Consider the following 22,144-nt stretch of genomic DNA (forward strand, 5'->3'; position numbering starts at 1 on the left):
CATCTGGGTTGGTTTATATTATGCAGGAACCATCTGGGTTGGTTTATATTATGCAGTAACCATGTAAGGGTATAAGCGTGAGGTGTACGTCATGAAGGTAAGGCTGGACCCGCCATACGACCCATGACAGCTGTAGGTCGGGTCTTCCAGTCTGGTAGAGGCCATGTTGACCTCACTACCTCACTGGTCGACTCCTGCCACCACTGCCTCTCACGCCTTCAGAAATAAACTGTTCATGAACGTTACTGACTAACTTAATGATGACCCACACATACACAGTCACTGTAGCTGCCCGGGTGACTGTCCAGTTCACAATCAGTCACTGTAGCTGCCCAGGTGACTGTCCAGTTCACAATCAGTCACTGTAGCTGCCCGGGTGACTGTCCAGTTCACAATCAGTCACTGTAGCTGCCCGGGTGACTGTCCAGTTCACAATCAGTCACTGTAGCTGCCCAGGTGACTGTCCAGTTCACAATCAGTCACTGTAGCTGCCCAGGTGACTGTCCAGTTCACAATCAGTCACTGTAGCTGCCCAGGTGACTGTGCCACTCACGTGACGTATTAAGGTTATTATTAAGGTCAATATACCTCCCTACCTCCCACTCCCAGTGTCTCATTTCTTCTCTTCAGTTCCTTGTGTTGGGCAGCTCCCCCTGGGGTGAGACCCACTCCACCTGCCCACTGACTGTAAGACTTGGTTTAGTTTCCCTGGTCGTTCTCAAGGTCGGTAGTTAACCTCCCCTGCTGGTTCTGATGGTCAGTGTAGGGTCATCAATACTGACGGGTCATCAATACTGACGGGTCATCAATACTGACAGGTCATCAATACTGACAGGTCATCAATACTGACAGGTCATCAATACTGACGGGTCATCAATACTGACGGGTCATCAATACTGACAGGTCATCAATACTGACCGGTCATCAATACTGACAGGTCATCAATACTGACGGGTCATCAGTACTGACGGGTCATCAATACTGACCGGTCATCAATACTGACAGGTCATCAATACTGACAGGTCATCAGTACTGACGGGTCATCAATACTGACGGGTCATCAATACTGACCGGTCATCAATACTGACAGGTCATCAATACTGACAGGTCATCAATACTGACAGGTCATCAATACTGACAGGTCATCAATACTGACGGGTCATCAGTAGTGACGGGTCATCAGTAGTGACGGGTCATCAATACTGACAGGTCATCAATACTGACGGGTCATCAATACTGACCGGTCATCAATACTGACAGGTCATCAGTACTGACAGGTCATCAGTACTGACAGGTCATCAGTAGTGACGGGTCATCAGTAGTGACGGGTCATCAGTAGTGACGGGTCATCAGTAGTGACAGGTTGTATTTTCCCCACATGTTTTCGAAGTGCAGACGGACCATTACGGTAAGACAGACGTATCCTGCCTGGATGTTGACATTACACTGAGGTTAACATGAAGACCAGTAATGGTAACACACACACACACACACACACACAACATATTAGCTGTATTGGAAGGCTCCTCACGCCATAATGATGTTATAATAACTTATTAGCTTTATATATGCCTTGAAGGTGCAGTAATGAAGGCAAGAAATGTAAGCAGCCAATAATGTCCACATATTAGGCAGACAAATTACTGTTTGGTGACATAGAAGATGGGATACATAAACACGGATGGAGATTTTAATGTTTATATCATAAACGCTTCACTACAAGTCGGCATTCACGACCACTGACAACTTCAGACACGATTAATAACAAACACCGGGGGGGGGGGGGGTAGTTGTCGTGCAGGAGGGGGGGTGGGGGGGCCTAGTTGTCGTGGAGGAGGGAGATGGGACAGGAGGTGAAGGAGTGGCTGCAGGAGGCACCGGGCGTCAGGCTACGTCCCGCCTGCTGGGCCTCCCTGTATGGCTTCATGGCTCCACTGCTGACGCTGCTGTTCCTCGACCTGCTGGACACAACACAACACTTGTTACTGGCGTCTCTACTGGTAACAACACCGGCCTGGCCACACAACACCGGCCTGGCCACACCACCGGCCTGGCCACACAACACCGGCCTGGCCACACAACACTAGCCTGGCCACACGACACTGGCCTGGCCACACAACACTAGTCTGGCCACAGGAGACCAGCTACGTGCAGGGAGCGGGGAGGTTGTACGTACGTAACACCACACACAAGGTAGACGTGGTTAAGCAGAAGGAAACAAGAAGAGTGTCAAAGTCTGGGAGGAAAGTCTGACAGATCATAACTTTTAATGAAAAATGAGATCCAAGACTTGTAGGTACAGGGTCAGTCAGAGATTAGGTAAGACATGAGAGGGTAAAGAGTTCCAAGACTTGTAGGTACAGGCAAGAAAGCCATGACACCTCGTCACTCATGAGTGGGCGGACGGAAGGGCTGTGGGTGGTTGTTGAGTATTATAAGCTCAAGGTGATGTCAGAGGCAGATAAGTGTCACGTCTCGTGGACACAAACTTAAGTAATGATTGTAGAAAAGGCAGGGAGAGTGAGAACCAATACTTCACTGTAGGTCAAGGAGTCGCTTTCCTCTGACCACAACTCCATCAAGCCAGAAGCTGCCCAGATGTGGCAGTAGTGAAATATACAAAGTATGATCACATTATCGAAGCATCTACTCAACATAAAAGATTCTTCAGTATTTGGAAAGGTCTCAGTTTGTTGGAGACAATCGTACACATTTGTATAATGCAAACTTTCATAGAAACGTTCCTTCTCTCTAACCAAGCATATTCCACTGTAATTCGTCAATTTTGTCAGATTTACTTTATTGTTATTGTGTGGACGATGTTCAGATGTTCATTGTTATTCTATGGACGATGTTCAGATGTTCATTGTTATTGTGTGGACGGTGTTCAGATGTTCATTAACACTCATCGTGCTGTCCAGTCGTGTCCAGAATATCAATGTTATGTATCTACAACACGGACCAGCTTGTAGTTTGTAGATCATTATCATGTACCGTAATGTTATGACCATTCATGTTATGACCTTCGTTCATGTTGTTGGTATTTCCAATAAACAAGTTATTCTTAAGATTCACATTTGAAAAACAAAATTGAAAAAAGTAATCATGTCTCCCGTTTTCCTTTTAGTGATAGATATCGTGTCGTTTTGTTAACATGTCAGGGAGCAGCCCTAGCCTTCCTTGCCCTACACTAGTCTCTGCTGCAGACTGTTCCTCATAACTCATGTACATCCTCGGAGTTACCTCTAATATGAATAGTAGTTTACTGAACACTTACTTCCGCATCCATATCCGTGAGTTATGTAAATATTGATATTGATCAACATATAGTTTACGTCTCCCTGGTGACTGGGGTTCCTCTCATACCTCACGATAATATGTCAATCCCAGACTTAATTGTACACATAGCTTCCTGTGGGTCGTCCTGTGCTGGGTACTGTTGTATCCTGTTCACTGTGACCACCGTTACCCCTGTGCGTTCCTTTCTGTTCAACTTCATCAGATGTGTGTTGTGTGTGCCTCCATGTATGGTGTCACAGTCCTTGTCACTGCTCACTTTCCTCGTGACTTTAATATCAGTATGTCAGTGCGTGTGAGTGCCACAGTAAAGTCAGGGGTTGGTGAGAGGACAAGAACTAAGGAAGAGATACCACTAATCCTAAAGCACGAGTAGTGGGAGTGTGTGATAGAGTGTAAGACAGGAAATTCTAGATTAATGTACGTAAAAGTAAAAGTGGATGGCGAGTTATGGGTGATTATCGATGTTTATGCACCTGGTCCTATGAAAATAACTCATGAGAGGGAAGTGTTTTGGGAGCAGCTAAGTGAGTGTGTCAGCAGTGTTGGTGCACGAGACCGGGTAATAGTGATGGGTGATTTAAATGTGATGGTGAGTAATGTGGTAGTTGAGGGTAGAATTGGTGTCGTGTGAGTATGAGGGTAAGTGTGAGGGCCACAGTATGAAGTGTGACTCACGAGAGTAGTATGGTGATGGCATCTCCCAGGATGCTGTAGGTGTGGATGGGTTGCTGCTCCACCTCACATATGAACCTTAGCACACACCCACGCCCGTCCACGCCCACTCTCTCCAGCTGCTGCTCCACCCATGCCAGCACCCACGCCTGTTCCTCCTCCCACGCCTGCTCCTCCTCCTCCTCCTCCTGCCAGGCCTCCTCGTCGTCCTCCAGGGTGGCGCCCTTCCATCCCGTCATCGTCTGCCACGTTTGGTCTCGTCCTGACGTAGCCTGGCCATCGTCATGGCCGGAGTCGCCCACGTTGCTCGACCTGGTGAAAGAAAATGATAATTTGTATGCTGTAGAAAGTCTTCAGAAATGTTTGCCCTATTGTAATGATGACAGACGAGGTAAGCTACTGCACTATTGCTGCTTCCTAATGCTGACGTGCGTCTTAATGCTCCTCAGGAGACAACACCCCACAAGTTCGGTAATGTACTATATTATTGTATGATTATTATGTACGGTCTTCGTTCTAATCTCACAATAGTGTTTTCCTAGTTTACAAAAATTTGCAGCAGATAGTTCAGATGTAAGATAATGTACCCTAGTGTACGATACTATACAGCAGTCCTTTCAGATGTAAATTAATGTCCCTAAAGTACGATACTATACAGCAATCCTTTCAGATGTAAAATAATGTACCCTAGTGTACGATAATATACAACAGTCCTTTCAGATTTAAAATGATGTACCCTAGTGTACGATAGTATATAGCAGGCTTTCCGGATGTAAGATAATATACCCTAGTATACGATATTATACAGCATACCTTTAAGATGTAAGATAATACACCCTAATGTACGATTCTATAAAGCAGACGTTCTAGATGTAAGATAATGTACCCTAGTGTACGATATTATACAGCAGACATTTCAGATGTAAGATAATACACCCTTGTGTATGATAAGATACGTAGAGTATGACGGTGCATGTTAGTAAATATGGAAATATGACATTCGAGAAATTTAACACATAAGTTAGGAAGGTGTGTAGTTAGTGGTCAGTTCCAACAACCAAGCTGCATGACCTGCTGGGAAACAGGTCAAGGTAAGTGACTGACCTGCCGACGAAGGGTTCGGAGCTCAGCAGAGTGTCCAGGAAGACGAAGAAGAAGAAACCCACGGAGCCGCTGCCCAGGAAGTACTGATCCCTATGGAAAGGCAGGTTGAAGGTGAGCAGATTCACGTTAGCAGAGGGACGACCCAGGAAGATGTCGTTGTATAGCAGTGCGTCAGCCATCACCACCTGACCTTCCTCCTGTGCTACTACCTCTGACACGTCAGGTGTGGGGTCGTCTGACACGTTGTATGTCAGGTTCATGTTAAGAAAGAATACAGGATATGTGACTTAGTGAGGCATTGATGCAACCAGTTTATATTGTTCACCAATAACATCAATACAAGAGTAATGATTTCCTTAAACTAGTTATAAAGTTATGGGATTTCAAGTGAACAGTTGTAGAAGTATAGTACCCTGCATCATCCTAGCTGTCTTAATACCTTGCATCATTCTAGCTGTCTTAATACCTTGCATCATCCTAGCTGTCTTAATACCTTGCATCATCCTAGCTGTCTTAAAACCTTGCATCATCCTAGCTGTCTTAATACCTTGCATCATCCTAGCTGTCTTAATATCTTGCATCATCCTAGCTTCTTAATACCTTGCATCATCCTAGCTGTCTTAATACCTTGCATCATCCTAGCTGTCTTAATTCCTTGCATCATCCTAGCTGTTTTAATACCTTGCATCATCCTAGCTGTCTTAATACATTGCATCATCCTAGCTGTCTTAATACCTTGCCTTCATCCTAGCTGTCTTAATACCTTGCATCATCCTAGCTGTCTTAATCCTTGCATCATCCTAGCTGTCTTAATACCCTGCATCATCCTAGCTGTCTTAATACCTTGCATCATCCTAGCTGTCTTAGTACCTTGCATCATCCTAGCTGTCTTAATACCTTGCATCATCCTAGCTGTCTTAATACCTTGCATCATCCTAGCTGTCTTAATACCTTGCATCATCCTAGCTGTCTTAATACCTTGCATCATCCTAGCTGTCTTAATACCCTGCATCATCCTAGATGTCTTAATACCTTGCATCATCCTAGCTGTCTTAATACCTTGCCTTCATCCTAGCTGTCTTAATACCTTGCCTTCATCCTAGCTGTTTTAATACCTTGCATCATCCTAGCTTTCTTAATACCTTGCATCATCCTAGCTGTCTTAATACCTTGCATAATCCTAGCTGTCTTAATACTTTGCATCATCCTAGCTGTTTCAATACCTTGCATCATCCTAGCTGTCTTAATACCTTGCATCATCCTAGCTGTCTTAATACCTTGCATCATCCTAGCTGTCTAATACATTGCATCATCCTAGCTGTCTTAATACCTTGTATCATCCTAGCTGTCTTAATACCTTGCATCATCCTAGCTGTCTTAATACCTTGCATCATCCTAGCTGTCTTAATACCTTGCATCATCCTAGCTGTCTAATACATTGCATCATCCTAGCTGTCTTGATACCTTGTATCATCCTATCTGTCTTGTTTTGGGTTTAAAGTGGACGGCTGTCCTTTCTGGCTGGGTTCCCCGCTGAGCCTGACACCAGTGATGACCAGCAAACATTACCCCCATTAGCCAGACGTGTGATGTGGGTGTACACACATGGCCAGGTCTCCTACACTAACACACGGACCTACACTTTGTAACAAATTAACATATCTTAAGCAGCAGGTACAGTAACACACATCTTAAGCAGCAGGTACAGTAACACACATCTTAAGCAGCAGGTACAGTAACACACATCTTAAGCAGCAGGTACAGTAACACACACATGGTAACATGCAACAGCAGCTGTTGAACTCTGACCTTACTGTGGTCACCCCTGACGTGTCTTAGGTCTGATACTGTAACCTGTTCACTCAGGTCTGATAGCTGGGTGGAAGCAAAGCTTAAACGGTAATGGTGGACACAAACTTGGCCTTCTTCTCTGTTCCTTCTTTTGTAAAATTAAAAACTGGGCGGGAAGATTTCCAGCTCCCAGTCTTCTACGACACGCAGGGAATACGTGGAAAGTACTCTCTCTCTCTCTCTCTCTCTCTCTCTCTCTCTCTCTCTCTCTCTCTCTCTCTCTCTCTCTCTCTCTCTCTCTCTCTCCAGGGATAAATTACAAACATATATGCGTTAAAATAAGAAGAGCTGTAAATATGCCGCGCTCCTCAGTGTTGCATTAACCAATGAGCAGCCTGATTTCAAAAGTTTCTTGGGTCCAGCTATCAGATGTGTGGGAACAGGGTATAGCTACGCAGGAATAACTGTCACGAACTGTCAGACACAAAATACATCAACACAGTTGACCACAAAATAACAGAAACTTGCTTGCAAAATCGTGTGAAAAGCGAATAAAAGCAGATATAGCCAAGCTCACATCTTCAGCGAGGATTCCGTGGTAGTCGTGTTCATACTCACATCACAGACAGACGATGTCACAGACGTGAACGTTGTAGAACTAGCGTCACTCCTGACCGACTGGTGTCGCTGACCGGCTCTGGCCGGACTCCTGCTGCTGCCCTACTGGCTCCGCCCACTATGATGATGTCAGTCTCAACTCCGCCTCTCGGTCTACAGTTGTTCCAAGCTCCGCCTCTACTGTCTCTCTCAGCCAATGGGAGCGGGCCTCATCCTGTGATCCTTCTCCCAGGTGACGCAAGCAATACGCCAGGTCAAATGACGGCTTACACCCGCCACATCACCTTACCTGCAATACTGAGTTACTGTGAGGCGCTCCACCTGTCATTTCTGGTGGAGAGGGACGGGGACTGGTGTAGTGTTGCCCTGTCAACCTGGCTGTTGACCCAGGCAGGGGTGCTTGTCCCATCCCCAGCCCCAGGCAAGGGTATATCCTGTCCCATCCCCAGCCCCAGGCAAGGGTATATCCTGTCCCATCCCCAGCCCCAGGCAAGGGTATATCCTGTCCCATCCCCAGCCCCAGGCAAGGGTATATCCTGTCCCATCCCCAGCCCCAGGCAAGGGTATATCCTGTCCCATCCCCAGCCCCAGGCAAGGGTATATCCTGTCCCATCCCCCAGCTCCAGGCAAGGGTATATCCTGTCCCATCCCCCAGCTCCAGGCAAGGGTATATCCTGTCCCATCCCCCAGCTCCAGGCAAGGGTATATCCTGTCCCATCCCCCAGCTCCAGGCAAGGGTATGTCTTGTCCCATACCCCAGCTCCAGGCAAGGGTATATCTTGTCCCATACCCCAGCTCCAGGCAAGGGTATATCTTGTCCCATACCCCAGCTCCAGGCAAGGGTATGTCTTGTTCCATACCCCAGCTCCAGGCAGGGGTATGTCTTGTTCCATACCCCAGCTCCAGGCAGGGGTATGTCTTGTTCCATACCCCAGCTACAGGCAGGGGTAGGCATTCCACCAATCCTCAGGGACTTCACCATGACCCATGCATACAAAGAATATCCTTACCAACCAATCAACAGCATAGTCATCCCTTTCCTTGATAATTTCAACTGCATTACATACCATCCACTTCAGCCACCTTTGCCACATTTCATCCTTCGTAAGGTTTTCCCCACCTCTCTTCATCAAACCACTCTCCATGCCTCTCTTACTTCGCGCACCACCTCAATCAAAACACCCTATCCTACATTTGCCACTCTATCATCAAACACATTCAACTTTCCTTCAAAATACTTACTTCAATTACTCTTGATCACTACCTGTTTGTTATCAATTCACCTTTTGCCTCCTTCACCGATGTTGCCATTTGCTCTCTTGTTTTTCGCACATTTTTAACCTTCCAGATATTCTTATTCTCCCTTAAGTGTACTAAAACTCGCTTACCTTCCTTTTAACCTCCTGCTGCTTTCTCTTATACACCTCCCAATCATATGTACTCCTTCCCTGTAAGTATCGTCCAAACGCCGCTCCTTTCTCTTTCACTAACAACTTTACTTCTTCATTTCATCATTCTGCACCCTTTCTAACCTGCCTACCTCCCCCCTTTCTCATGCCACATACATCTCTCACACATGCCACCACTGCATCGCAAAATACCTTCCTTTCCTCACTCAGTTCCCTTGCTTTGTTTACTCTCACCTTTTGCCATTCTTCACTCAATCTCTCCTGGTATTTCTTCACAGAAGTCTCTTTTCCAAGCTCACTTTCTCTCACCACTCTTCTCACCAACATCCAACAAATCTTGTGACGTAATGCTCATTGTTAGCATCAAGAACATGTTTTCATCAGAGGAGAGAAGGTTTTAACCAAGGTTCAAAAATGATGTAATCAGGTCTTTATTATGGAAGGCTGTGGTCTGCTTTGACCCCTCGGTAGTGTTGATTGACCTGTCGCAAGTTGAACCTGACCTGTGGGAGGAAGTGTGTGGAGGTTTGAGTTGCATGTGAAGTCTCCTAAGAAGAAGTGGTTATGTTAAATGTTGCCAGACGGAAAGAAGCCATCATACGTCGCTGGGTTGAAGTCAAGACATCACTCGAGAGGGTGAAATGAGAACACGACACTGGACTCAGGAGAATACAACTGGTGATGGGAGGCTAGAACAACGCCAGCAGGTTAGGATGAGATGAAGACACGGCAGCTGTAGGGTGAGTTTAGCACACATCAGGATCAGTAAGGTTGTCACAAAGTACGATGAGTGAGCTGAGGTCAGACACACATACCGGAGGAAGACACCAAGGACATCATGTGAGCAGGTGTAGGGAGGAAGATGAGCATGTGTTGGGAGGTGGGTATGGGACATGGTACGCTCGGCCATATTATACAATCATGCCCACTTATCCACGGGGGGGGGGGGTTCAATCTTCACGATAACATAAGCAACTTTGTGGTCGACCGATTGAGGCAGAAGATGTACGATGTAGCTTGTGATCCTCGTATCCCCGTGACACACACACACACACACACACACACACACACACACACACACACACACACAGGCCTCCGCTGTGTAATGGTTAGCGTTACTGATCATGAGTCAGCATGGGGATGGAGACTCTTATGGGTTCGAATTCTGGGCGCGGCAGTCGGCTCCCACCACCTCAGCTTGTCACCATTTCTGTGAGAGTGACACAGGAGCTGGTCAACATGTAGCCAGAACATCATGTGAGGAAGACGGATCATATCGTGGGCAGTGTCAAATCATTTTCCTGTACCTGGGCAGTGAGATGTTGTTATGAAGACATACAAGAGGCACATCCATCCAGAACTGGAGTAGACTGGAAGATTGTGGTCTGATCCGTGCAGCCGCATAGAACTGCTAGATACAGCCTCATAGAACTGCTAGATACAGCCTCATAGAACTGCTAGATACAGCCTCATAGAACTGCTAGATACAGCCTCATAGAACTGCTAGATACAGCCTCATAGAACTGCTAGATACAGCCACATAGAACTGCTACATACAGCCTCATAGAACTGCTAGATACAGCCTCATAGAACTGCTAGATACAGCCTCATAGAACTGCTAGATACAGCCACATAGAACTGCTAGATACAGCCACATAGAACTGCTAGATACAGCCACATAGAACTGCTAGATACAGCCACATAGAAGTGCTAGATACAGCCGCATAGAACTGCTAGATACAGCCACATAGAACTGCTAGATACAGCCACATAGAACTGCTAGATACAGCCACATAGAACTGCTAGATACAGCCACATAGAACTGCTAGATAGGGTCCAAAGGAATATGATGATAATGGTACATGACGTGAGAGGACGCACAATAAAATGTGGTTCTTTGACAACAACACGACTGATGGTAACTGAATTATTTTGATGCGACAAGTCCAAAGCTGGAGGTTAGGGCCAGCAGAGTGTACAGGGGAGGTTGAGCTGGTGTACGGAGGGAGGCAGAGCAAGCGTATGGAGGGAGGTGAGGATGTGTATAAAGACGAGTATGTTTATGAAGAGATATGATGTTGTGTAAGGAGGGAGGGAGGTATGGGACCATGGAACATGAGCCACCAGTTAATGACAGTACCACTGATTATGTAGAACATACAAAGCTAAATGGTTGGGACACACCAGGGTAAAGTTTCCATTCTGTTTACCGTAGGTGAAAACAGCCAGTGTTGTGGCTTATAGAATGACACAAATACCGTCCTACATCATACAGTGTACATGGTGTGATATTTACGGTAATAGACTACATTATTGTGTACCAAACATAGTTTACCAGGTACCACGCATGTAATTAATCATGTCTGGAAGCATACACTGTGGCAGCGCGTTGCGCTGAAAACAAAACAAAAAACAATAAAGTTTTTTATACCTTTATATTTACGGAAACAACTGTGGTTCTGTGATGGGGTGTAGGGACTACCGTGGAATTAAATCCTTAATGTGATATAAAATCAACTGGTATGGCCTTATTTTTTCTAAGGAATAATTATGACAAGAATATCTTTCAAGCAAACTTGGGAATTTGGCAGGTATCAATAAGAGAGAGAAAATATAAGTGATGTAAAGCATAGAAAACTTTGCTATGTAAAATGAAAGACATTATGATGATTTAAAAAAATATTTGAAAACTGGCGGGCAATTGAACGGGAAAAATACATCAAATGAGAAACAAAACTCTTACCACTTGCTATATCTAACCTAAATATTAGTAGAGATCCTTTTAAGGCTAATGCTTATAATTTACAAAGTATGATAAACATTAATAAATATCTGTATTTTGTGAGTCGTGATATAGATTTTATCAATAAGAATAATACCAAGTTTAATAATATGTCATGGCGGCGTTGTTGAAGGTTTGTTGTACTACGGTATTACTAATTATTTACCTATTTCCTTCCTTCCTGATAATCTTAGACGGGACATATTTTTATTAGTGAACATGAGAATAATTCTGCAGCCAATCTAAGTTGAGGTTTTGTAGGTTTATTGGTGGGAAGGGGTACAATGGAAGGGGTGAGAGGGTGTCATGGTTTGTTTACATCTCAGTAGGACTTTGTCACGGAGCTCGGCTGCCATCCAAGAATTTCTCTTTGTTGCCCTAAGTCGCAGGTGGTGTGGCGCATGGTGGCGTAGTTACCGTGTGACTGTGGTGGATAGTTGAACGCTTGGTACTGTCCCCCTCCCCTCCCTTGATTTGGTTTCTCCTGGGCAGGGGTATGGTGGGGGTCTTGGTCTCCGTGTTTCGTGTTCAGACTGTATTTCCCAAGTCCTAGACTTATGCACTCTGGGTTCAAGACCTTTATGTCCTGCGCTCCAGATCCATGCGTCTGGTGTGTGTTTGGGTTCAGACCTATTATTTCTAAGTCCCTACCGAAGTCCATACTTATTTGGCTGGAGTGTCCCAGGTCCACATTTGTGTTCTCCGTCTCAGGCCTACGTGGCTAGTGTGTCCTGGGTCCATACATGTGTCCTACATCTTAGACCTTTGTGGCTGGTGTGTCTTGGGTCCAGACAGGTGTGTTCTGAGTCCAAACTTTTGTGGATGATGGGTTTTGGACCCAGACCCTTTTGTCCTCAGTCTCAAACGTGTAGCTGATGTGTACGTGGTCTCAGACCTGATGTTTCCTGAGTCTAGATCATGCAGTTGGTGCGTCCTTCATCTCAGACCTGTGTAGTTGGTGTTTACTGGGTCTTTACCTGGGTAATTTGTGTCTGTTGGGTTTAGGTCTATGTGGTTGGTTTGTCCAGGGTCTGAACCTCCGTGTATGTTATGTTTGGAGTCTAGATTCATGTGTTTAAGGTTAGATCTGTGTCCCGGGCCCAGATCTGTATATTTTATTACACTACGGTCCAAACATATGTGGCTGGTGTGTCCTGGATGTAGGCCTGAGTAGGTTATGTATCTTGTGTGGATGGTGTGCCCTCGATACAAACCTATGTAATAGGTGTATCCTAGGTCCAGACTTCTGTGTCTTAGGCTCAGACCTTTGTTATTGTTGTGTCTTGGGTTCAGACCTGTGTAGAAGGTGTGTTCTTGGCTCATAACTGTGTGTGGCAATTAGGTTGGGTTTCAAGACCTTGTGGTTGCTGTCTTGGTTTCCAAATTTATGTGGTTGGTGTGTCTTGGATTCAAACCTGTGTGGCTATTGTGTCTTGGTTCTAAACTTTTGATCATGTGTTCTGCATTCAGACCTGTATGGCTGGTGTGTCATGGGCCAAGACCTAAGTGGCTGGTGTGTCATGGGTCCAAACCTGTGTGGCTGGTGTGTCTAATATCCTTTCATTTTGATAATTTTAAACATCCAAAGATGCCTGGAGACAAAGTGGGAAGTCTAGGAAAGCCTTCAGATTGGGCTAAGTTACTTTGCCTGAGGTTAGGATATGCAAGGTCTTGTGGCTCCCAGGCCTACTACAACATTTTCAGACAGGAAAAAAAGGTCGTATGTTAAATAGCCAGGTAAATCTCATATGATAGCCATTGACTGCAGATGTGCCATATATAGTTGAAAGCGAGTGTGCTGTATATAGTTTGAGGCATTTGAAAATCTGGGGTGCTCGCTGTAGTAGTGCAGTGAGTCAGGAAATGATTACTGGCATCCCAGAAAGTGTTTCCTCAACCTTTACCTGCAGTTTTTCAGCTCAGCTGGTCAGTAACCATCAAAGCACTGGACAATAGTACATTATTTTTGCATTGCCTAGGCAGCAAAGAAATTGTACATAGATATTGTATATAGATTTATATAGGTATTGTATGTAGATAATGGGACATGCAGTTGGAAATTATAACATTACTGCATAGCAAGATACGTATATATTATACCATTTGGAGGGATATATACATCATATGGTTGGTGGCATACTGATCATTTATTCACCCAAAAAAATTATCACATCATTTTGATGTATATATATATATATATATTTATTTATTTTGCTTTGTCACTGTCTCCCTCATTAGGGAGGTAGCGCAAGGAAACAGACGAAAGAACGGCCCAACCCACCCACATACACATGTATATACATACATGTCCACATACGCAAATATACATACCTATACATCTCAACGTATACATATATATACACACACAGACATATACATATATACACATGTATATAATTCATACTGTCTGCCTTTATTCATTCCCATCGCCACTCCACCACACATGAAATAACAACCCCCCTCCCCTCTCATTTGTGCAAGGTAGCGCTAGGAAAAGACAACAAAGGCCACATTCATTTACACTCAGTCTCTAGCTGTCATGTAATAATGCACCAAAACCACAGCTCCCTTTCCACATCCAGGCCCCACAGAACTTTCCATGGTTTACCCCAGACGCTTCACATGTCCTGGTTCAATCCATTGACAGCACGTCGACCTCAGTATACCACATCGTTCCAATTCACTCTATTCCTTGCACGCTTTTCACCCTCCTGCATATTCAGGCCCCGATCACTCAAAATCTTTTTCACTCCATTTTTCCACCTCCAATTTGGTCTCCCACTTCTCCTCGTTCCCTCCACCTCTGTCACATATATCCTTTTGGTCAATCTTTCCTCACTCATTCTCTCTATGTGACCAAACCATTTCAAAACACCCTTTTCTGCTCTCTCAACCACACACTTTTTATTACCACACATCTCTCTTACCCTTACATCACTTACTCGATCAAACCACCTCACACCACATATTGTCCTCGAACATCTCATTTCCAGCACATCCACCCTCCTCCACGCAACTCTATCCATAGCCCACGCCTCGCAACCATATAACATTGTTGGAACCACTATTCCTTCAAACATACCCATTTTTGCTTTCCGAGATAATGCTTTCGACTTCCACACATTCCTCAACGCTCCCAGAATTTTCATCCCCTCCCCACCCTATGATTCACTTCTGCTTCCATGATTCCATCCGCTGCCAAATCCACTCCCAGATATCTAAAACACTTCACTTCCTCCAGTGTTTCTCCATTCAAACTTACCTCCCAATTGACTTGACCCTCAACCCTACTGTACCTAATAACCTTGCTCTTATTCACATTTACTCTTAACTTTCTTCTTTCACACACTTTACCAAACTCAGTCACCAGCTTCTACAGTTTCTCACATGAATCAGCCACCAGCGCTATATCATCAGCGAACAACAACTGACTCACTTCCCAAGCTCTCTCATCCCCAACAGACTGCATACTTGCCCCTCTTTCCAAAACTCTTGCATTCACCTCCCTAACAACCCCATCCATAAATAAATTAAACAACCATGGAGACATCACACACCCCTGCCGCAAACCTGCATTCAGTGAGAACTAATCACTTTCCTCTCTTCCTGCACGTACACACACACACACACACATATATATATATATATATATATATATATATATATATATATATATTTTTTTTTTTTTCTTTTTTCATACTATTCGCCATTTCCCGCATTAGCGAGGTAGCGTTAAGAACAGAGGACTGGGCCTTTTAGGGAATATCCTCACCAGGCCCCCTTCTCTGTTCCTTCTTTTGGAAAAGAAAAAAGAAAAAAAAATTGAGAGGGGAGGATTTCCAGCCCCCCGCTCCCTTCCCTTTTAGTCGCGTTCTACGACACACAGGGAATACGTGGGAAGTATTCTTTCTCCCCTATCCCCAGGGATATATATATATATATATATATATATATATATATATATATATATATATATATATATATATATATATATATCTTCAGAAAAGAGGAGTGAATGTTGGGGTGAAGAAGGTGGTGAGAGTAAGTGAGCTTGGGAAGGAGACCTGTGTGGGGAAGTACCAGGAGAGACTGTGTACAGAATGGAAAAAGGTGAGAACAATGGAAGTAAGGGGAGTGGGGGAGGAATGGGATGTATTTAGGGAATCAGTGATGGATTGCGCAAAAGATGCTTGTGGCATGAGAAGAGTGGGAGGTGGGCTGTTTAGAAAGGGTAGTGAGTGGTGGGATGAAGAAGTAAGAGTATTAGTGAAAGAGAAGAGAGAGGCATTTGGACGATTTTTGCAGGGAAAAAATGCAATTGAGTGGGAGAAGTATAAAAGAAAGAGACAGGAGGTCAAGAGAAAGGTGCAAGAGGTGAAAAAAAGGGCAAATGAGAGTTGGGGTGAGAGACTATCAGTAAATTTTAGGGAAAATAAAAAGATGTTCTGGAAGGAGGTAAATAGGGTGCGTAAGACAAGGGAGCAAATGGGAACTTCAGTGAAGGGCGTAAATGGGGAGGTGATAACAAGTAGCGGTGATGTGAGAAGGAGATGGAATGAGTATTTTGAAGGTTTGTTGAATGTGTCTGATGACAGAGTGGCAGATATAGGGTGTTTTGGTCGAGGTGGTGTGCAAAGTGAGAGGGTTAGGGAAAATGATTTGGTAAACAGAGAAGAGGTAGTAAAAGCTTTGCGGAAGATGAAAGCCGGCAAGGCAGCAGGTTTGGATGGTATTGCAGTGGAATTTATTAAGAAAGGGGGTGACTGTATTGTTGACTGGTTGGTAAGGTTATTTAATGTATGTATGACTCATGGTGAGGTGCCTGAGGATTGGCGGAATGCGTGCATAGTGCCATTGTACAAAGGCAAAGGGGATAAGAGTGAGTGCTCAAATTACAGAGGTATAAGTTTGTTGAGTATTCCTGGTAAATTATATGGGAGGGTATTGATTGAGAGGGTGAAGGCATGTACAGAGCATCAGATTGGGGAAGAGCAGTGCGGTTTCAGAAGTGGTAGAGGATGTGTGGATCAGGTGTTTGCTTTGAAGAATGTATGTGAGAAATACTTAGAAAAGCAAATGGATTTGTATGTAGCATTTATGGATCTGGAGAAGGCATATGATAGAGTTGATAGAGATGCTCTGTGGAAGGTATTAAGAATATATGGTGTGGGAGGCAAGTTGTTAGAAGCAGTGAAAAGTTTTTATCGAGGATGTAAGGCATGTGTACGTGTAGGAAGAGAGGAAAGTGATTGGTTCTCAGTGAATGTAGGTTTGCGGCAGGGGTGTGTGATGTCTCCATGGTTGTTTAATTTGTTTATGGATGGGGTTGTAAGGGAGGTAAATGCAAGAGTCCTGGAAAGAGGGGCAAGTATGAAGTCTGTTGGGGATGAGAGAGCTTGGGAAGTGAGTCAGTTGTTGTTCGCTGATGATACAGCGCTGGTGGCTGATTCATGTGAGAAACTGCAGAAGCTGGTGACTGAGTTTGGTAAAGTGTGTGGAAGAAGAAAGTTGAGAGTAAATGTGAATAAGAGCAAGGTTATTAGGTACAGTAGGGGTGAGGGTCAAGTCAATTGGGAGGTGAGTTTGAATGGAGAAAAACTGGAGGAAGTGAAGTGTTTTAGATATCTGGGAGTGGATCTGTCAGCGGATGGAACCATGGAAGCGGAAGTGGATCATAGGGTGGGGGAGGGGGCGAAAATTTTGGGAGCCTTGAAAAATGTGTGGAAGTCGAGAACACTATCTCGGAAAGCAAAAATGGGTATGTTTGAGGGAATAGTGGTTCCAACAATGTTGTATGGTTGCGAGGCGTGGGCTATGGATAGAGATGTGCGCAGGAGGATGGATGTGCTGGAAATGAGATGTTTGAGGACAATGTGTGGTGTGAGGTGGTTTGATCGAGTAAGTAACGTAAGGGTAAGAGAGATGTGTGGAAATAAAAAGAGCGTGGTTGAGAGAGCAGAAGAGGGTGTTTTGAAATGGTTTGGGCACATGGAGAGAATGAGTGAGGAGAGATTGACCAAGAGGATATATGTGTCGGAGGTGGAGGGAACAAGGAGAAGAGGGAGACCAAATTGGAGGTGGAAAGATGGAGTGAAAAAGATTTTGTGTGATCGGGGCCTGAACATGCAGGAGGGTGAAAGGAGGGCAAGAAATAGAGTGAATTGGAGTCATGTGGTATACAGGGGTTGACGTGCTGTCAGTGGATTGAAGCAAGGCATGTGAAGCGTCTGGGGTAAACCATGGAAAGCTGTGTAGGTATGTATATTTGCGTGTGTGGACGTGTGTATGTACATGTGTATGGGGGGGGGGTTGGGCCATTTCTTTCGTCTGTTTCCTTGCGCTACCTCGCAAACGCGGGAGACGGCGACAAAGTATAAAAAAAAAAAAAAAAAAAAAAAAAAATATATCTTTGTCATACCATCTTTGTCAATCTTTCCTCACTCATTCTCTCCATGCAACCAAACCATTTCAATACACCCTCTTCTGCTCTCACAACTACACTCGTTTTATTACCACACATATCTCTTACCCTTTCATTACTTACTTGATCAAACTACCTAACACACACTCGTTTTATTACCACACATATCTCTTACCCTTTCATTACTTTCTTGATCAAACCACCTCACACCACATATTGTCCTCAAACATCTCATTTCCAACACATCCACCCTCCTCCACACAACTCTATCTATAGCCCACGCCTCGCAAACATATAACATTGTTGGAACCACTATTCCTTCAAACATACCCATTTTTGCTTTCCGAGATATTCTCACCTTCCCCACATTCCTCAACACTCCCAGAACTTTCATCCCCTCCCCCACTCTGTGACTCACTTCCGCTTCCATGGTTCCAGCCGCTGCCAAATCCACTCCCAGATATCTAAAACATTTCACTTCCTCCAGTGTTTCTCCATTCAAACTTACCTCCCAATTGACTTGTCTCTCAACCCTGCTGTACCTAATAACCTTGCATTTATTCACATTTACTCTCAACTTTCTTCTTTCACACACTTTATCAAACTCAGTCACCAGCTTCTGCAGTTTCTCACCCGAATCAGCCACCAGCGCTGTATCATCAGCGAACAACAACTGACTCACTTCTCAAGCCCTCTCATCCAGAACAGACTGCATACTTGCCCCTCTTTCCAAAACTCTTGCATTCACCTCCCTAACAACCCCATCCATAAATACATTAAACAACCATGGAGACATCACACATCCCTGCCGCAAACCTACATTCACTGAGAACCAATCACTTTCCTCTCTTCCTACTCGTACACATGCCTTACATCCTCTATAAAACCTTTTCACTGCTTCTAAGAATTTACCTCCCACACCATATACTCTTAATACCTTCCACAGAGCATCTCTATCAATTCTATCATATGCCTTCTCCAGATCCATAAATGCTACATGCAAATCCATTGGTTTTTCTAAGTATTTCTCACATACATTCTTCAAAGCAAACACCTGATCCACACATCCTCTACCATTTCTGAAACCACACTGCTCTTTCCCAATCTGATGTTCTGTACATGCCTTCACCCTCTCAGTCAATACCCTCCCATATAATTTCCGAGGAAAACTCAACAAACTTAAACCTCTGTAATTTGAACACTCACATTTATCCCTTTTGCCTTTGTACAATGGCGCTATGCATGCATTCTGCTGATGCTAATCCTCCATGCATTCTGCTAATCCTCAAGCACTTCACCATGAGCCATACATATATACACATGTACATATTCAACTTGCTGCCTGAACATACAAATGGATGAGAGTCATGCAAGGAATAGAGTGAATTGGAACAATGTGGTATACTGGGGTCGATGTGCTGTCAGTGGACTGAAGCAGGGCATGTGAAATGTTTGAGGTAAACCATGGAAAAGTTTGTGGGGCCTGGATGTGGAAAGGGAGCTGTGGTTTCAGTGTATTACACATGACAGCTAGAGACTGAGTGTGAATACATGCGGCCTTTTTTTGTGTTTTTCTGGCACTACCTCGCTGAAACAGGGTAGCGATGCTGTTTCCTTTTGTCGGAGGGAGTGCCAGGAATGGATGAATTATGTATATATGTGCATGTATTGGCATTTATATATTTTTTTTTCATAAATATACTCCATTTCCTGCTTTGGCGAGGTATCGTTAAGAACAGAGGACTTAGCCTTAGAGGGAATGTCTTCACTTGGCCCCCTTCACTGTTCCTTCCTTTGGAAAAGTAAAAAAAACTGAGGGGAGGATTTCCAGCCCCCTACTCCCTCCCGTTTTAGTCGCCTTTTACGACACACAGGGAATATGTGGGAAGTATTCTTTCTCCCTTATCTCCAGGGATATATATATGTGTATATGAGTGGATGGGCCATTCTTCAATTTTTTTCTGGCGCCACGTTGCTGATGTGGGAAACGGCAATCGAGTATGATAATAATGATAATTATATGTATGTATATGTGTATATGTAGATATGTATATGTATATATATGCGCATGTATGGGTGTTATGTACGCGTATATGGATGGGCTATTCTTCGTCATTTCATTGCGCTACCTCACTGACACAGGAAATGGCAATCAAGTATGATAGATAAGAAAAATAAGATTTTTTTTTTTTTTTTTTTTTTTTTTTGCTTTGTCGCTGTCTCCCGCGTTTGCGAGGTAGCGCAAGGAAACAGACGAAAGAAATGGCCCAACCCACCCCCATACACATGTATATACATACGTTCACACACGCAAAATATACATACCTACACAGCTTTCCATGGTTTACCCCAGACGCTTCACATGCCCCGATTCAATCCACTGACAGCACATCAACCCCGGTATACCACATCGCTCCAATTCACTCTATTCCCTCAAAGGCCCAGTCCTCTGTTCTTAATGCTACCTCGCTAACGCGGGAAATGGCGAATAGTTTAAAAGAAAAGAAAAAATATATATATATATATATATATATATATATATATATATATATATATATATTATTTATTTCATTTATTTTATTATACTTTGTTGCTGTCTCCCGCATCACCAAGGTAGTACTAGGAAACAGATGAAAGAATGGCCTAACCCACCCACATACACGTGTATATACATGCACGTCCACACACGCATATATACATACCTATACTTTTCAACGTATACATATATATACATATATATACATACACAGACATATATACACATGTACATAATTCATACTTGCTGCCTTTATTCATTCCCGTCACCATCCCGCCACACATGAAATGACAACCCCCTCCCCCCACATGCATGGAAGGCAGTGCTAGGAAAAGACAACAAAGGCCACATTTATTCACACTCAGTCTCTAGCTGTCATGTATACTGCACCGAAACCACAGCTCCCTTTCCACATCCATGCCCCACAAAAGTTTCCATGGTTTACCCCAGACACTTCACATGCCCTGGTTCAATCCGTTGACAGTACGTCGACTCCACATCGTTCCATTTCACTCTATTCCTTGCATGCCTTTCACCCTCCTGCATGTTCAGGCCCCGATCACTCAAAATCTTCTTCAGTCCATCTTTCCACCTCCAATTTGGTCTCCCACTTCTTGTTCCCTCCACCTCTGACACATATATAATCTTTGTCAATCTTTCCTCACTCATTCTCTCCATGTAACCAAACCATTTCAAAACACCCTCTTCTGCTTTCTCAACCATGTAAGACCATGAAATATTTTCTTTATTGAAATTGCTGTGCTGAAGGTGCACTAAATATTTAGAGAAGTAGCACTTACTCATTTTAGTTGAACATCTTTAATGCCTAGGTTTAAGTAGTTTGATTTAAAAGATGGGGAGCAGCATAGGCTGTATCATTCATCCCCTTTTGTTTTTGTGATAGATTCTGGTATGCTGTCTGCTGGAGCAAAAGTTTCTTCATTTGCTTCATTTGGATGATATTGTTACTTTAAGATAAGTTTTTACTTAGATTAAATGTGAGTAGGATATTAAGCAAGCTTTCAAAGGGTTAATAGGTTTTTAACATTGACTTTAACAAGATGTCAGATGGTTAGTAGAGTTTAGTTCTCATGGTTTGTGTTTACTGATGTTTGAGTCATCTAAGAATTGAATGATTTTAGATTGAAAATCACTTGTGAACTTCATTATTTATAGTTCTTTTGGTGCAAATAAGATAACCCTGTCAGATGTTTAATACACTCAAGTAATTTTTCTTGTTCACACGTGAAAGTGTGGCCCAAATAATTAAAGATTATGGAACAAGTATGAATTACTTAGGTGTAAGATGGTAAGAATCTAGGCACAATAGCTAGATGAAAATGTCCATGTCAGGATTTTGTCGAAATTACAAAAAAATCCAAGTCTGAATTTTTCTGTTATTGTTGGAACACAGTAGTGCACAAGTTTTCATTCACATCTAGATGTATTCTATGATTTCTTCCCTTTTTCTTTTTCATTATACTTTCAAGTTGGAAGTTTGCTAATATTTG

At 43.7% G+C, this 22,144-nt stretch overlaps 2 protein-coding genes across 3 annotated transcripts in view; one reads left to right on the forward strand and one right to left on the reverse strand.

Moving 5' to 3' along the window:
- Window positions 1–1,689: 1,689 nt before the first annotated feature.
- Window positions 1,690–7,625, reverse strand: LOC139751730 (uncharacterized). 2 transcript variants are annotated; one of them, XM_071667286.1, is made up of 4 exons: window positions 7,445–7,468; window positions 5,077–5,311; window positions 3,976–4,284; window positions 1,690–1,958 (listed from the first exon to the last, which is right to left on the reverse strand). In XM_071667286.1, the coding sequence occupies exons 2-4, from the start codon at window positions 5,253–5,255 to the stop codon at window positions 1,820–1,822; spliced, it is 627 nt and encodes a 208-aa protein (XP_071523387.1). In that variant the 5' UTR covers window positions 5,256–5,311; window positions 7,445–7,468; the 3' UTR covers window positions 1,690–1,819. The 2 variants fall into 2 exon arrangements, with proteins under 2 accessions (XP_071523387.1, XP_071523386.1); XM_071667285.1 differs by lacking the exon at window positions 7,445–7,468 and adding an exon at window positions 7,486–7,625 and having other exon boundaries at window positions 1,691–1,958.
- A 4,377-nt stretch (window positions 7,626–12,002) lies between these two features.
- The window catches only part of Cul5 (cullin 5), a 110,401-nt gene continuing 100,259 nt past the window's right edge, over window positions 12,003–22,144 (forward strand). Inside the window, exon 1 of the mRNA XM_071667734.1 lies at window positions 12,003–12,124. The gene's annotated coding sequence lies outside the window, so the exon portion shown is untranslated. The remainder of the gene's footprint in view (window positions 12,125–22,144) is intronic.

This window comes from Panulirus ornatus, chromosome 12 (assembly GCF_036320965.1).
Source record: "Panulirus ornatus isolate Po-2019 chromosome 12, ASM3632096v1, whole genome shotgun sequence".
Taxonomy (NCBI): Eukaryota; Metazoa; Arthropoda; class Malacostraca; order Decapoda; family Palinuridae; genus Panulirus; species Panulirus ornatus.